General features: G+C 46.3%; 1 protein-coding gene across 8 annotated transcripts in view; it reads right to left on the reverse strand.

Annotated features, from left to right (window-relative positions):
- Nucleotides 1-15,959, reverse strand: part of AP3B1 (adaptor related protein complex 3 subunit beta 1) — a 269,538-nt gene that overhangs the window by 9,753 nt on the left and 243,826 nt on the right. For all 8 annotated transcript variants that reach the window (XR_011381834.1, XM_051837573.2, XM_070056312.1 and 5 more), the window contains 2 exons: nt 9,090-9,187; nt 4,029-4,167 (listed from right to left, as the gene is read on the reverse strand). Coding sequence is in view for 7 of the 8 variants with exons in the window: in XM_051837573.2 (XP_051693533.2) it covers nt 4,029-4,167; nt 9,090-9,187 (237 nt within the window). In the remaining variant the exon portion in view is untranslated. The remainder of the gene's footprint in view (nt 1-4,028; nt 4,168-9,089; nt 9,188-15,959) is intronic.

Consider the following 15,959-nt stretch of genomic DNA (forward strand, 5'->3'; position numbering starts at 1 on the left):
CAGAACCAAGGGAGTCATCAGGGATCTCACAGGGAGAGCAGTTTTCGTCACTAACCAGCACTACGTGCTCAGCTGTAGGGAAACTCATCAATCCCACAGGGTAACAGACTTGAACTCCAGCTCAAGACACCAATGCATCTCACTAAAATGGTAAACTGTTTATTATTCTAAGGCGAACAATATTTGCTATTTTATTTTAAATGGTATATATTTTAGCATTAGTTTTTATTTTTGTTTTAATTGCTGTGAGCATACAAGATTGGCAGAATGTGTGTCAGTTGTGTCAGTTTGTATGTGTAAAATACAAGCAACTTTAAATCTTTATTACCTGAAGTTTTCTGAAATTTAGAACATGACTACAGTCATATGTTAGCTGTGAAAGCAAATGTAAAATATTTTCAGTTAAATATGGTAGGACTTGAGAGGCAGCATCACAGGTGTGTCGCCCGCTCTGTACCCGAGCATGACAGGTGTGTCGCCCGCTCTGTACCCGAGTGTCACAGGTGTGTCACCCGCTCTGTACCCGAGCGTCACAGGTGTGTCTCCCGCTCTGTGCCCGAGCAGGACAGGTGTGTCGCCCGCTCTGTACCCGAGTATGACAGGTGTGTCGCCCGCTCTGTACCCGAGCATGACAGGTGTGTCGCCCGCTCTGTACCTGAGCGTCACAGGTGTGTCGCCCGCTCTGTGCCCGAGCATGACAGGTGTGTCGCCCGCTCTGTACCCGAGTGTCACAGGTGTGTCGCCCGCTCTGTACCCGAGTATGACAGGTGTGTCGCCCGCTCTGTACCCGAGCATGACAGGTGTGTCGCCCGCTCTGTACCCAAGCGTGACAGGTGTGTCACCTGCTCTGCACCTGAGCGTCACAGGTGTGTCACCTGCTCTGTACCTGAGCGTCACAGGTGTGTCGCCCGCTCTATACCCGAGTATGACAGGTGTGTCGCCCGCTCTGTACCCGAGCATGACAGGTGTGTCGCCCGCCCACTCTGTACCCGAGCGTGACAGGTGTGTCGCCTGCTCTGTACCTGAGCATGACAGGTGTGTCGCCCACTCTGTACCCGAGCATGACAGGTGTGTCGCCCGCTCTGTACCCGAGTGTCACAGGTGTGTCGCCCGCTCTGTACCCGAGCATGACAGGTGTGTCGCCCGCTCTGTACCCGAGTATGACAGGTGTGTCGCCCGCTCTGTACCTGAGCGTCACAGGTGTGTCACCTGCTCTGTACCTGAGCATGACAGGTGTGTCACCTGCTCTGTGCCCGAGCATGACAGGTGTGTCGCCCGCTCTGTACCTGAGCATGACAGGTGTGTCGCCCGCTCTGTACCCGAGCATGACAGGTGTGTCGCCCGCTCTGTACCTGAGCATGACAGGTGTGTCGCCCGCTCTGTACCCGAGCGTCACAGGTGTGTCGCCCGCTCTGTACCTGAGCGTCACAGGTGTGTCGCCCGCTCTGTACCCGAGCATGACAGGTGTGTCGCCCGCTCTGTGCCCGAGTATGACAGGTGTGTCGCCCGCTCTGTACCTGAGCGTCACAGGTGTGTCACCTGCTCTGTACCCGAGCATGACAGGTGTGTCACCCGCTCTGTACCCGAGCGTCACAGGTGTGTCACCCGCTCTGTGCCCGAGCATGACAGGTGTGTCGCCCGCTCTGTACCCGAGCATGACAGGTGTGTCGCCCGCTCTGTACCTGAGCATGACAGGTGTGTCGCCCGCTCTGTACCCGAGCGTCACAGGTGTGTCGCCCGCTCTGTACCTGAGCGTCACAGGTGTGTCGCCCGCTCTGTACCCGAGCATGACAGGTGTGTCGCCCGCTCTGTGCCCGAGTATGACAGGTGTGTCGCCCGCTCTGTACCTGAGCGTCACAGGTGTGTCGCCCGCTCTATACCCGAGTATGACAGGTGTGTCACCCGCTCTGTACCCGAGCGTCACAGGTGTGTCACCCGCTCTGTGCCCGAGCATGACAGGTGTGTCTCCCGCTCTGTACCTGAGCGTCACAGGTGTGTCTCCCGCTCTGTGCCCGAGCAGGACAGGTGTGTCGCCCGCTCTGTACCCGAGTGTCACAGGTGTGTCGCCCGCTCTGTACCCGAGCATGACAGGTGTGTCGCCCGCTCTGTACCTGAGCGTCACAGGTGTGTCGCCCGCTCTGTGCCCGAGCATGACAGGTGTGTCGCCCGCTCTGTACGCTGCAGTGGCCTGGTGCCTCCCTCAGCTGCAGCTGACAGGAAGAGCAGGAACATTCAGCATGAGTTTGCATGCGGCCTCTGCCTCCCACAGGCAACTATAAAAATAGTTCCTACTTGTGTATCTCCCTGGTTCCAGCATGGGGAATGAATTGCCTGGAATTTTAATCTAAATCAATTGAAAAGGCAAATTCAAGGCAAACTATGCCTTACAAGTATACCCCATGGTGCTGGGCATCTTTTCTCAGCCTGTTTCCCAAGGGAATACAGCTGTCCTGTTAGCTGCCTCTGAGAAGTTGATCTTTTTTCCTGAAATGTGCAAGTCTGCTATTGCCCTTAGGAAAATTAAGAGCAAAAGCCCACTCAGAAAACAAAAAGTAACTAGAAGCTCTAAATAAGCAATGGTGACCTTACGTCGTTTGTACAATATACAAGAACTCACGACGACAAGTCTGCAGGGTACAGGTACCACAGGCATCTTGAACAGGTACAGTTTCATCCTGATTATAAGTTAGGGTTGACACACTACATTTCGGTAGTTTAGTAATTTCAAGGTTCTCACAAATAAAAGAAAAACCACACCCAAGAAAGTAAGAATTGGGATGTAAAGCAGAAACAATTCACAGAGGAAAACCCAGAAGGGAGGTGCTTGTTTCACTGAAGTCTCTAGTCACTCTTTCCAATGAACACGGACCGTCAGACACGATGACCTCACGTCCACGCTGCTGCTTTACGGCCATCCACTTGAGAAAAACAAAGCTTGTCATAACTAAGAAATGAAGAGACCTTTTGAGAAGCTAACTCAAGGAACCGCCCTCTTTCTTAAATCCTGGCAGGACGTACTCTGACTAGCCTTGTCACGATCAGCAGGACGCGGCCAACTGCCGGCCGAGCAGCTCTTCGATGCCACGCCTGTGTCCTCCCAGACGCGCGGCATCTCAACCCCCATTTCCCATGAAGCCCATAAGGAGACAGCTGAGCTGGCCCAACAGTATCACGCCCAGTGATGGCTGAAAACCCTTGTCACCTTTAGCCCTTCTTAATACGGAACCTGTCCTGCTTTTGTGCTAACTGAAAAAAAAAATTTTTTTCCAAAGGTCTGAAGACCTTCCCGTTGATTCTAAATCTATCTTCTATGATTAACAATTGCGCAGGGAAGGGCACTGCGCATGCAGGTGATGTCAAGGCAGAAATACGCCACGCGATGGCTTGTGACGGGCGCTATGCTTTCAGAGGACTGCACAGCAACGGCACACCTTGGGGTAGGGAGAATTATTTTTGTCTTCACTTTCATTTAAAGCCACTGGCAAACATATTAATCACATTTCCCGCTGTCTTTCAGGACAGATGACTTGCATCTCATGCTTCAGGTGCTTGGTGTGGCGGCAGCCCTAAGCTGAGAACCCCACGGCACGCTCGGCACCACCTTGCGTATCGCTCCCAGAAGCAGCCCCGAGGACTGCTGTCCAAAGATGGCCCGTGCAAGACCCAGCGTCCCCCTTTCCAGCCGGAAAGTCCAATGTCACCGCTTCATGAGACCGCTCGTCTCAGAAATCCACGGCACTGGAGAAACGAGGTAAGGTCTCAACCACCTCATGAAAGGTATCTCGGCAAATTACTAAACTACCGTACAACGAGGCTGTACTGTGCATCCTTCATGAACGGCCACACCAGAATAAGCACCGTCAAGATGCCATGAAATGGGGGAAGAGGGCTTTAACCCAAAATCGTCAACCAAATACCCCGACCAGACAAAGGGGAGGTGCACTTGTATTTAGAGCATACTGTTTCCAGAGAGAACAATGAACTGGAAATTCTTGATTTCTACACAGGCCTTGTGTTAGCGAACCTACCTGTGCAGATGGTCTTGGCCAGAAGGAACCGCACCTACATTGGCGACATTCACAACCTTCTGAAGAATCACAGAGGGGGTGAAATCCTGGGGTGTGGCGACGATCAGAGCAGAGGTTTCATTCATTCCAGTGAGCATGCCTGCAGAAGGAAAGCAGGCCCCTTTCACCATTTCTTCAGGAAGAGCGCTGACCGCTTTGAGTTCACGGCCAAACTTTAAAACTGGTTACAACCAAATACCACTTTACAGTTAAAGTTACAAGCTAATTATAAAATTAAACGGTAACTACTCAAAGATTTTCAAAAATCCTCGTAGTGTAACAAAATGTATAAAAATTCAGTAAAAAAGGCAAGATTTAATAAATCCAGTATTAAGTACTAGAGGATGAAAGTTTAGATTCACAAGGTAGAATTTCAGCTCTAGCCCCTTTACAATATACTCATCTGGGCTACACACACTATGAAGAACAGTTGAACAGCTTTTACGTCTTAAGATTTATCCACTCGTGCACACAGACAATCATGATTTTTTCCTATCATTCAATAGCCTCTCCCGGCCGAATGCTGCAGCAGAACAGAGCACAGTGATCCTGGAGCGGGCAGCGGGGTTACCTAACACAGCGCCCCAGTGTCAGGTCAGGCACCTCAGCAAGAGCGGAAGGCTCTGGACGGTGGTGTGGTTCTAGAACACGCACAGGTGCCTAAGCCAGTCCTAGCAACAGCGTTGCCCAGTGAATGACTACAGCTGCCTGCAAACACACTAACTGAAACTTCTGAAGTAAAGAGTTTGAAAACAAAGGGGAAAAAAGTGACTGTGAATGGAAAACCTTAAAGGCATTTCAAATAATGTTTTGAACAAAAGTCGAGCAAAATCAAGAACAAAACCATTCAGAATTAAGAGAAGATGTGCTTATAAATATAATCATCTCAGGTAAAAATGTACAGTGAACAAAATAAGTACTGAACAAATACTTGGAACACATATCTAAATTTAGTACCAGGGTTAAAAAAAATCAAAACAATTACAATACATAGCATCTACTTGGAGCTGTGATAGAAATCGTGAGGACCTAATATTATCTACCAAAAAGTGTGCTTGTGAGACATCTGTTATGTGAACAGTTTAGGAAAATGGCAAAATCTGATTTCATGTTTTCAAAATACCATACACCTTCAGGCTTATACACTTCATTAATTTGTTTATTGCAAATGTAACGTCATGTTAAAAAAAATCCTTACAATGAACAATAAGAAGGCACAAAAGCCTAACACGGTAAAAAGATTTACGCCCTCAGATGCAAAACCAAGCTATCCGCTTCTAACACGGGGCAGCTCTCACTATCCACTTTCAAACTGCGGGAACAGCATGTTCTGTCTTACAGCGTTTAACTTCAATATTAGGCAGAAGCTTTAAAAACCACACAAGCAGTCAGACGCTGCTTTTACGTGCAGCACGGCGGCTGACGGAACACTGCACTCATTTAGGGTTTAAACCTTCTCCATTAGGCGCTACCCAAGAGCAACTGCTGAACAAATGAATGCCACTATGTTTATGTTAAAAGCCTGCTTCCCGCAGCAGGTAATTAAAGGAAATGTTGTACAAAGCCAGTACTTTTGTCAAGCTCCTGTAAATGGAAAGATGGATAGCACTCAGAGAACTGAATGCATTGCTTCATATTTAACCTTAACACTCTTGTCATTAATGGTTTGTCTAACTTGTTCTATAAAAGACAAGGTACTGCTCCATTGAAGTAAAATTAAAAAAATCAACTAAACCATGCTTTTCAGAACAGAAGATTCATTATCGGCAGCTAATGTATTGGCATAATGCAAAGTAACATCCTATCAAGTAAGGCACACATTCAATCTGCCTTCCCACCCCCCTTTATTTTTAACTCATGCTGTTTTATTGTTATAGGCAATTTGTACCACTCAGCATGACAGTGTAAACTGAATCAAGATTAATTTACATGCAAAAGAACACTTAGGAGAGCAGCATGGTAAGCAAATGTATTGTCTCGATTGCTGAGGTGGAAAAAGAACCTGGGAGGAAAAAAGGTGCTCTAATTAAGGGGCATCAAATATGATTGCTTGTGGTAGTTAAGGGCCAGAAAACAGCAAATGTCTGACCATTTAAAGAATTAGCATCTTGCTAGCTAGGAACCCATGAGATGGATGCATAAATCATAATAAAATTAAGCAAACATTTTAGGTTTCTTAAATCACAGATATTTTTAAATGAAAATATATCAGCTAGTTTCAAATTAACAAGAAAGAAAAATATGCCAAAGCATTGTTAAAACTTTCTCCAATAAAAACAAGACTTTAAATCACCTCATAGCCTGCTCAGACATAACACAAGTAGAGATTGGGAGAACATTTAAAAATTCTCAGACCAAGAATTTGTGGCTGTGTTAGAATTTATCTAAATCTTGGTGCAGGCATGGAATAGCACTTAATTTAGGTTAATCATCTATAATTAACTGCCAAAATGTAAGACAAACAAAATAGGAAAATAAAATTCCAAAAGATTCTTCAAGGTTTTAGATTTGCAGTTTAAATCACAGGAAAAAATGAGTAAGAGGAAGCAGCCTGGAATAAATAACTGGCTTAGGCCTCTTAAAATGAACAATGAAGAAATCAAAATAAAACATTTTAAGTGAAAAGAGACCCGTACTATTCATAGTACTGAGGTTGTCTCAGAGCTAGACCATTAGCTAACTTTGCAGGGCTCAGAGCTCAGCAGTGAGAAGTCAGGCTTCCATGGAAGCCTCAGGGTGCGGGCAGCACAGGCATCCTGGACAGACAGAAGGACGGAAGCCTCAGGGTGCAGACAGCACAGGCATCCTGGACAGACAGCAGGGTAAGTCAGGGTTTCCTTTAGCGTTCTGGCTACCAACCTGGGAGCAAGCACTTTGCCACCGAACCACAAATGCAACTGGGAAAATGGAATAGGACCAGGCTATACACAGGACACAAAACTTTTTAGGAAATACTAATATGCAACAATGTTATAACCACTTTTAATCCTGTAATTTTTAATTATGTAATCTCTACAACCAAAACAGAACCATGTTCCTATTTCTTATTTATCATTTTTTCAGTTAAAGTCTAATTAATGCATCTAATGTACACACTAAATCTTAAAATACACATCCTGTGAAATGAGGCATTAATTATGTAAATTAATTTCACTTAAAACAGAAAAGCAGGTTAAAGCTAGTGAGTAACAATGTGTTCTTGCTTCCTAAATCTGACAAAATGTGAAGAAAGAAAGACTTATTCCAGTTTAGGGTCTGCCGCTCGTGCCCTCCAGGTGCCTCTGTGCCGTGAGCAGAGCTCTTCCCAGAGGACTTCCAAGTACGTGCACGTGTGAAGCTGAGAACTGAGAGCTCTGTTAACAGACCTGCTGCAACCTATAACTAAAACGCTGCTATTGAAAAGACTCTCTAAAACTGCGGTCCATTTGCCAGCATCAAGTTCCACATCAAGGAATGAATTCAGGAAGACAGAGAGAATGATACAGAAATGCCAAGAGACTGGCAAGGATTTACAAATACTTCATATACACAAATTTCCAAATAGCTTTATTCAGAGTAGCCTTTCTGCTCTATTAAACACAGCAAACAGCTGCCAGATTTATTCAGACAAATAATCAACAACCACAGAAGTAAAATGGCAGAAGAAAAAGGAATTTTGGCAACAACTCCACGGGGGACCGCCGCTATTCTCCAAGTGCGCCTCTGGTGCGCTCACGGTTCTGTATGGCTGGTCAGCGAAAAACCCCTCAGTCACAGCCGAGCACGAGGAATTTGATCGAAATATCAAGTATTCTAAACAAAGGCTGAAGGAGAGAAAGGGTTTATGATACTCGGCTGCTTTAGCTGCACTTTGAAACAAGGACGATGCCCTAACCATAGTAGCGCTAAAGCCGCTGAAGTCACTCGTGGTCACTCACCTGGGCTTGCTGAGCAGGTGTGAAGCAGAGGCAGGCTTTAGCCAGCAAAGGGCGAGAACAGCAAATACAAGAATCAATGCAGTTTGTCAAGATAACAATAAAGTCACAAAGGCACTTTCCTTCTACAGCAATAACTTCTGAGAAAAGCACATGCAAACACGGATTTAGTTACTCTTTTTATCACTTAAATAAGGCCAGAAGAAAAAAGAGCACTACTGACTTATAGTCTGGCATGAGATTTTCCTTGGGGATTCTTCTCCAACAGGTCTTTTTGACACTGTGGATCGCAAAACCCTCTCTGGCACTCGGATAACTAAGTGCTAGAAGCACGCCCCTCTCCGGAGTGTGCTACGGGCATCGTTATGTGCCAAGGACTTTCAGGAAGCTTGACAGATATGATTTAGTGACACCAACAAGAGATCTTTGATAACACCCTCCAGACAAAAAAATTACCCTAGAATTACATAAAGTTTTAAAAACTGCTGACTATAGCAAATACGCCCTGGTTTTGTCACTGTTATCCTTCACACGCATGAAGTCAGTGTGATTCCCCCTCATTCCCACACAAAAACAGCCCCTTATTTTACTGGGAGGTGTGCTCAGTTGTGTGCGAGGACATCAACACTGCTTTTAGAGCTGCACTTTGAGATGCGGCTGACACATTCTGACAACGTGCCGTCTAAGACTGCAGTGAGGACTCTTATCTTGAAGGGGAAGGCATTCCAAAGTGTGCAGGGAAACACACATTAGCAGCACATGAGAAAGAGCTCTATAATGAAAACACAGAAATGCCACAGCGAGCGTGGCGGGGGACACTGGTCAGTCCCCGAGTCCTGGCACCCTCACCGCCACTGACCACATCAGCACTCAGGTGTCAGAACCTCACTCTCAGAACTGAGCGCTAAGAACCAGTTTATTATTTTCAAGACAGCTTTATCACCTTTCAGGTATGGCAAGAATACAAACACACCTTTAAAGCTGTTCTCTAAGTGTACAGCATTAACAAATCAGCAGACTGTGCACTGGTAACTGTAGTGTATGGATGATGGTTTATCTTAAGAGACCAGTCAGAAACACCAGTCTCTGGATTGGAGCAATGTCTCACCTTGTTCTTTCTTAAAATCTTTCTCTGACATGGCCACAGGTAAAAGCAGTTCTCCAACAGGTGGCTGGATATTGACACTGAAGCAATCATCTTTGGTACTAAGGAAAAAATGATCAGAGCTGATTAAGTGCCTCATAAGCGAACAGTCTTCTTAACAGGATGCAGTGAAACTGCAGTTAAAGAACATGCCAGCATACAGTGCACAGGCCTGCCCTGGCTCACATACCACAGCTGAAATTAGGCTTGGAAAAACTGAAAGCGACTTATCTGCAGAGAGATACATCTTTTTTTGTGCCAATCACTTTTTCTTAAACCAAACTACACGGTTACAATGAACTATGCTTTTAGAAACCTCCGCGGCGAGGGCTGTGAGCACTCCCACCAGAGGAACCTTCCAGCCGCTTACAGACGAGCAGCTTCATCTGCGCACACTGCGTGTGCAGAACACGGAGTCCTTTACCCAAAAGGTCAAGATGCTTCTGAAAAAGCATTAGATTCTTTTTAATAAAGAACACAATGGAATGATGACACTGTTTAGATGATGTATAGTAATAACAAGAAACAACTGCGAACTTGCCTTTCTTTTTTTCTTTTAAAATTTTATTTATTTATAAAGGAATAGACTTCACATATTTTGTACATGCAGTTTCAAGGACATAATGATCCTTCCCACCCTCCTCCCTCTCCATCACTCTCCCTCTTGCTTCCTTCCTTATTTTTAATCTTTGCGACGACATACTTCCAACTCACTTCATAATCAGAAGCTTAATCTTCCACTAAGAATTCCACAAGCAGTAAGCAGAAAGACCACTATTCCCCAGAAATACAGACAAAAACTTGCTTTTCTTATAAAACCCTTTATTTTCTAATAGTGATCAATGGATATTATAAAACTGCATTATTTTTTTTTTTAAGTTAGAATCCGAAGTCAGGTTGACAGGCCGGCAGTCAGTTTGCCACAGAAAGGGTGTGTACTGTTCAGAACACAAGCTGCCAAGGCGGTGGTGGGCCCGGCTCCCCCACCCTTCCACTGTGCCCTCCCAGGAGGCCGGCCCCTCTCGCTGCCGGCACTCTGAGATTCCAGCTGCAGAGGGAAAGCGAAGTGGAAGACCCGAGCCAACCACATTTGATTCTGTTTACAGGACCAAAAGCTTTCCTCCAAGTGCCACAAGGGGCCTTGACTCCGATGCCCAAACGATCCCAAGACTGGATGGAAGGTGGGAATGTCAAGTGTGGGTAAGACACAACAGGCACTGAATCGCGTGTGTTTATTGAAGGGTAGGGTGGGGACAAATAATGTGGAGAAATAATATAATATCTACTTTTATTCAGTGCTATCATAAACTGTATTCTTGCAAACTGTACTGTATTTTTCACATATGGATTGTCCAAAACACACCAATAAATACAACTTACTAATTCAGTAAACATTTACTGAAAATGAGCCTGATCTGACGTACTGTGTGAGTATCTTGGGATGAAAGGCCAAGTGAGACTGGCCCTTGAAGCTCTCAAGTCGGGGGGACAGAAAGAAACCACACCTAAAGTGAAGCAGTTAGTGTGGCCCTGGAGACCTGTGGGAAGCACCTGCAGGAGGGAGGCAGAAGTGTTTGTCCCCGATAGGAGAGTGGGGTATTCTGGGTCTTATCCCGTTCTCCTTGGATAGCCCCCGTTTCTGGCTATGTCCTGGTACCCTGTCTAGACTAGTGCCTCCTTCCACTCTCTCCAGTGTCGTGATATATCATATAACTAAGAAAACGACATTCCAATGCTTCTTGAAACAACGGGAAACTACTGGAGACTTCCAATAAAGGATGGTAAATTACTCCGTTTGTTTCAGACACTGGCGACAGATCAGTTAGTAGTTGAGGCTGGGGCTTTCAGCATTTACTGTAAGTAAATCCTAGCGACGGTCCTCAGAGGAGGCTCTGTTCCAGATTTACTGATGAGAGAAACGAAGAGAAAGTCACCAACGTGGCCAAGGGCGCTCATAAGAAGCAGCAGCACCTGGATTTGAACCCGGAGTATCTGATCTCCGAATCAGTGTCTTCCCCCACCAGGATGCTTCCCTACAACAGGTGGCACTGAGAACGGGAAGACGGGATGCTTTATGGATACAGAAAAGTTGGAAAACACAGACCTGGTGACAGGCTGAAAAAGAGATTTTGAACTCTTCTCTTGTGAACCACCGGGTAGTTAACAACACTGAAGAGAAGTCTTTGAACTTGGACATAAAATAATCTACCTTCAGGGGCTAGTACTGTGGCGCGGTGGGTAAAGCCACCACCTACAATGCTGACATCCCATATGGGCACCAGTTCAAGTTCCAGCTCCTCCACTTCCCATCCAATTCATTTGCCTGCTATGGCCTAGGAAAGCAGCAGAAGATGGCCCCAGTAAGGCCGGCGCCGCAGCTCACTAGGCTAATCCTCCGCCTTGCGGCACTGGCACACCGGGTTCTAGTCTCGGTCGGGGCGCTGGATTCTGTCCCGGTTGCCCCTCTTCCAGGCCAGCTCTCTGCTGTGGCCCGGGAGTACAGTGGAGGATGGCCCAGGTGCTTGGGCCCTGCACCCCGTGGGAGACCAGGATAAGCACCTGGCTCCTGCCATCAGATCAGCGCGGTGTGCCAGCTGCAGCGTGCCGGCCACGGTGGCCGGGGAGTGCAGTGAGGGATGGCCCAAGTGCTTGGGCCCTGCACCCCATGGGAGACCAGGAGAGGCACCTGGCTCCTGCCATCGGATCAGCACGGTGCGCCAGCCACAGCGGCCATTGGAGGGTGAACCAACAGCAAAGGAAGACCTTTCTCTCTGTCTCTCTCACTGTCCACTCTGCCTGTCAAAAAAAAAAAAAAAAAAAAAAAAAAAAAAATCTAGCTTTAACTGTACCACCGAGTTAAGCAGAAATCAGGAGCAAGGAGAGGTCAGGGCAGCACACGGGAGTTAAGTTCTAGGATCCGTTCAGGGAGAGCTGAAGCCATTCAAGCAGAGATCACAGAGGGAAGGGCAGACGCGGAGAAGGAAGCAGGGCACACATGGGGGACACCTGTATTTATATAGAAATGGAAGAGCAACTTGAAGAGACTGGGAAAGAGGTCAGAGGTCAGAGAGAAAAGACGTGTGCAAATCCTGCAGGGAGGTGAGCTAAGAAAAGCCAGCATCTGACCGTGGTCCTGAGCAAGGCTGTGCACACTGGAGTGAGCAGGAAGAAGGAAGAAGGAAGACGAAGGGGATGGCACCATGGCTCACTTGGTTCATCCTCCGCCTGCGGCGCTGGCATCCCACATGGGCACCGGCTGCCCCTCTTCCAGGCCAGCTCTCTGCTGTGGCCAGGGAAGGCAGTGGAGGATGGCCCAAGTGCTTGGGCCCTGCACCCCATGGGAGACCAGGAGAAGCACCTGGCTCCTGGCTTCGGATAGGCGGCGCAGCGCCGGCGTAGCAGCCATTTGGGGGAGAACCAACCGAAGGAAGACCTTTCTCTCTCTCTCTCTCTCTCTCACTATCTAACTCTGTCAAGTTAAAAAAAAAAAAAAAAAAAAAAAAGAAGAAGAAGAAGAAGAAAAACTACGAGGAGCAGAAGTTCTGAGAGGCAGAAGAGGACTTAAAGAAACCAGAGATGTTTACGGGCTGACGCGACACAGCCAGTGAAGAGTGAGCAGCCGACAGCGTGAGGTCCCAAGAGACTGCACAGGAGCCAGCAGAGCGAGGAGAGCTGGGCTGCAGCAGGAGACGAGACAGAGCCGCCAGTCAGAGCAGCCTTGAGGTTCAAAGGTGCAGAGAGAGACAACGCCTGACGCAGCAAGAGGCTGGGGCAGGGCAGGAGAAAGACATACAGGCTGAGGAAGGGGGAGATGGGGGTACACACACACACACACACTGTCTACAGAATCTCTAAGTAATTCAGTGTAAATGTAAAATTTCAGCTTCAAATCACTATTCTCCAAAGTGGGAGGCACAAAGCAATCGATGGAGAGACAGGAAAACCACCCCACTAATTTTATGTAACTTTCTCCTTCTTTCTTTTTTTAAAAGATTTATTTTATTATTTGAAAGAGTTACAGAGAGAAGGGGTAGGGGAGGTCTTCCATCTGCTGGTTCACTCCCCAGATGGCTGCAATGGCCAGAGCTGTGCTGATCCAAAGCCAGGAGCCAGGAGCTTCTTCCAGGTCTCCCACGTGGGTGCAAAGGCCCAAAGACTTGGGCCATCTTCTACTGCCTTCCCAGGCCACAGCAGAGAGCTGGATCAGAAATGGAGCAGCCAAGACTAGAACCAGCGCCCATATGGGATGCTGGCGCTTCAGGCCAGGGCTTTAACCCACTGTGACACAGCACCGGCCCCTCCTTACTTCTTTTTAAATTCTGTGTTTGCTTTAGTGCCATTTGGTAAGAAATGTTACTTATCAACGTGTGAGAATACTACAAAAAGCCTGTGGAACAACAGAATGAAATGATAGGCTTATTTTGGTTTAAAACAATTTTAAAATTTATGTGATTTCTTTCATAATATTTATTTTCCATGAACTTTTTGCAGATCCCTCATATAATTTAAAAATAATTTACACATATAGAATGCAGTTAAGATTTTTTACTTATTTATTTTTAAAGATTCATTTATTCTAAAGGCAGAGTGACAGAGGGAGATGGAGGGGAGATGGAGGAAGGGAGGTAGAGACAGAGAGAGAGAGAGATATCTTTCATTTGGTGGTTACTCCCCAAATGCCTGCAACACCTGGGGCTGGGCCAGACCAAAGGTGCCAGGAATTCTATCCAGGTCTCCCACGTGGGTGCAGGGCCCCATGCACTCGGGCTTCTTCCACTGCTCTCCCAGGCGCATTAGCAGGGAGCTGCATCAGCAGAACAGTCAAGACCCAAACCAGCAATGAGACACGGAATGCAGGTGTTTCAGGCGGCTGCCTAACTTGCTGCACTACAACACCAGCCCCAATTAAAACGCTGTTACTAACACAGGTATGGCTTTAAGATGGAGACCACTGTGCTAAATTATATGTATCACACTACCTTCAGCTATTCTGTCTGTTTAAAGAAAAAGGTCTTTGCTTCTCAACCTTTCTGAAGGGCAGTGCATCTTCCCTGGTTAAAGTGGTCACATAGCAGAGAAAAGGGGGCCAGTCCTGTAAGGCGCATCGCAGTCTAGGCGGGTAATCAGCAGGCTACGTTTAGGGCAAAAGGTGTTGAGCAAGTGTCGCCACAGCAATGGAGAAAGAAGAGTGACACACCTTGCGGGCTAGTGTAACTGCAGGACTGGCTCCTCATCTGCAGGGATACGTCCCAGGACGTCCAGTGGAAGCTGTCACACTGCACACACTCTGCTTTTACTAGACGCCCTGGAGCGTTGCCACACAGTACCAGACAGCACTCATGTGTCCTTCCGCATTTTATGCCCTGATGTCTCCTTGCTGAGCTCACTACTCTTGTGCTTTGGGGCCATGATTAAGAAAAATAAGGATTATGTGAACGTAAGCTTTGCAATGCAGCGATCACTGCAGCTGATCTGTTAATGAGACAGCTACTGAGTGACTAGTGCAGGGTGGGGAACCTTCTTTCTGCCAAGGGCCATTTCGATAGTTATGAGCCATACAAAATTATCAACTTAAAAATTAGCCTGCTATATAGACTTACTGAATTTCAGGTCTCAGACCAAATAACTTTATGGGCCTTGTAGGGTCCTTGAGCTGGATGTTCCCTACTCCTGAACTAATGACAGCAGCTCCCTGTCATGGATATGCCAGGTAAAGGGGTCATTCACCTCCTAGGTGGGAAGAAGTGAGATGGGCTGAGATTTTCACCATGTGACTAGGAGTAGTACAGAATTTTTAACTTATGAACTGTATAGGGCTGGTGCTGAGGCTCAGTGAGTTAAGCCACTGCCTGTGATGCCGGCATCCCATATGAGTGCCAATTTGAGTCCCAGATGCTCCACTTTTGAGCCAGCTCCCTGCTAATGTGCCTGGGAAGGCAGCAGAAGATGGTTTACCATTTAGAAACTTAGTATATTTCTTCTTCTTCTTTTATTTCTAATTCTTTTTATCTTCTTTAATGGCCTTTAGGAAAGTTCCAGGTGTTTTCCCCTTACATAAATAAGTGTACCACCTCTCTAAACTCTGTAGTTTAAAAAACAGGGCTTCTGTCGATTCTCAGACTTTTTGGGGCTAACAACTATACTGAATAAAAACTCTAATTTTCTATCTCTCTAGGATTTACACTGCTAACTGCTTTTACTATGTACTTTCTGTACTAGCTCGAGCTTCCACCCTAATGTGAAATACAGTTCTGCTTCTCTGGTTTATTAGGAGGCTAACCCTTCATGTGGGAACAGGTAATGAGTGGCTCAGGTATTTGAGTTCACAATCTCAAGTACATGAACTTCCGTGGTTACTCTTTGGGTATTAAACCAGGTGCTGCTGGCCCTACAGAACAGCATGTGGCAATCTCCTTCTTTGTCCCTTGTTTTAAGAAAGTTTAAATAATACAAAGATGATCTCTTTTTGTAAGTCTGACATAATTTAACCACTTTTATTTCTTATCGATATTTCTCCATGAAACACCATTAATTTCATCTAAATATTCCAATTTATTGGAGTAGAACTGTACACAGCATTCTTCTGTAACTTAGAGGAGCCCTGAGCGTCACTGCTTTCCTCCTTTCTAACACATCTTCTTTATTCCTTAACATCAGCCTCTATGAGTGCACTTCAAAAGGTTCATGGAACAGTTAAACTAAGTCTACTTTGTTACCAAAGTTTTAAAAATCCATGCATAGTTTAATTCAAAACGCATATTTTTGATGAACCTTTTGAAGACCCTTCACAGTTTCTCTGTTTTTTGCATATCACATAAGTGCTTTAAAAATGTG

The sequence above is a fragment of the Oryctolagus cuniculus genome, chromosome 14 (genome assembly GCF_964237555.1).
Source record: "Oryctolagus cuniculus chromosome 14, mOryCun1.1, whole genome shotgun sequence".
In the NCBI taxonomy this organism is placed as follows: Eukaryota; Metazoa; Chordata; class Mammalia; order Lagomorpha; family Leporidae; genus Oryctolagus; species Oryctolagus cuniculus.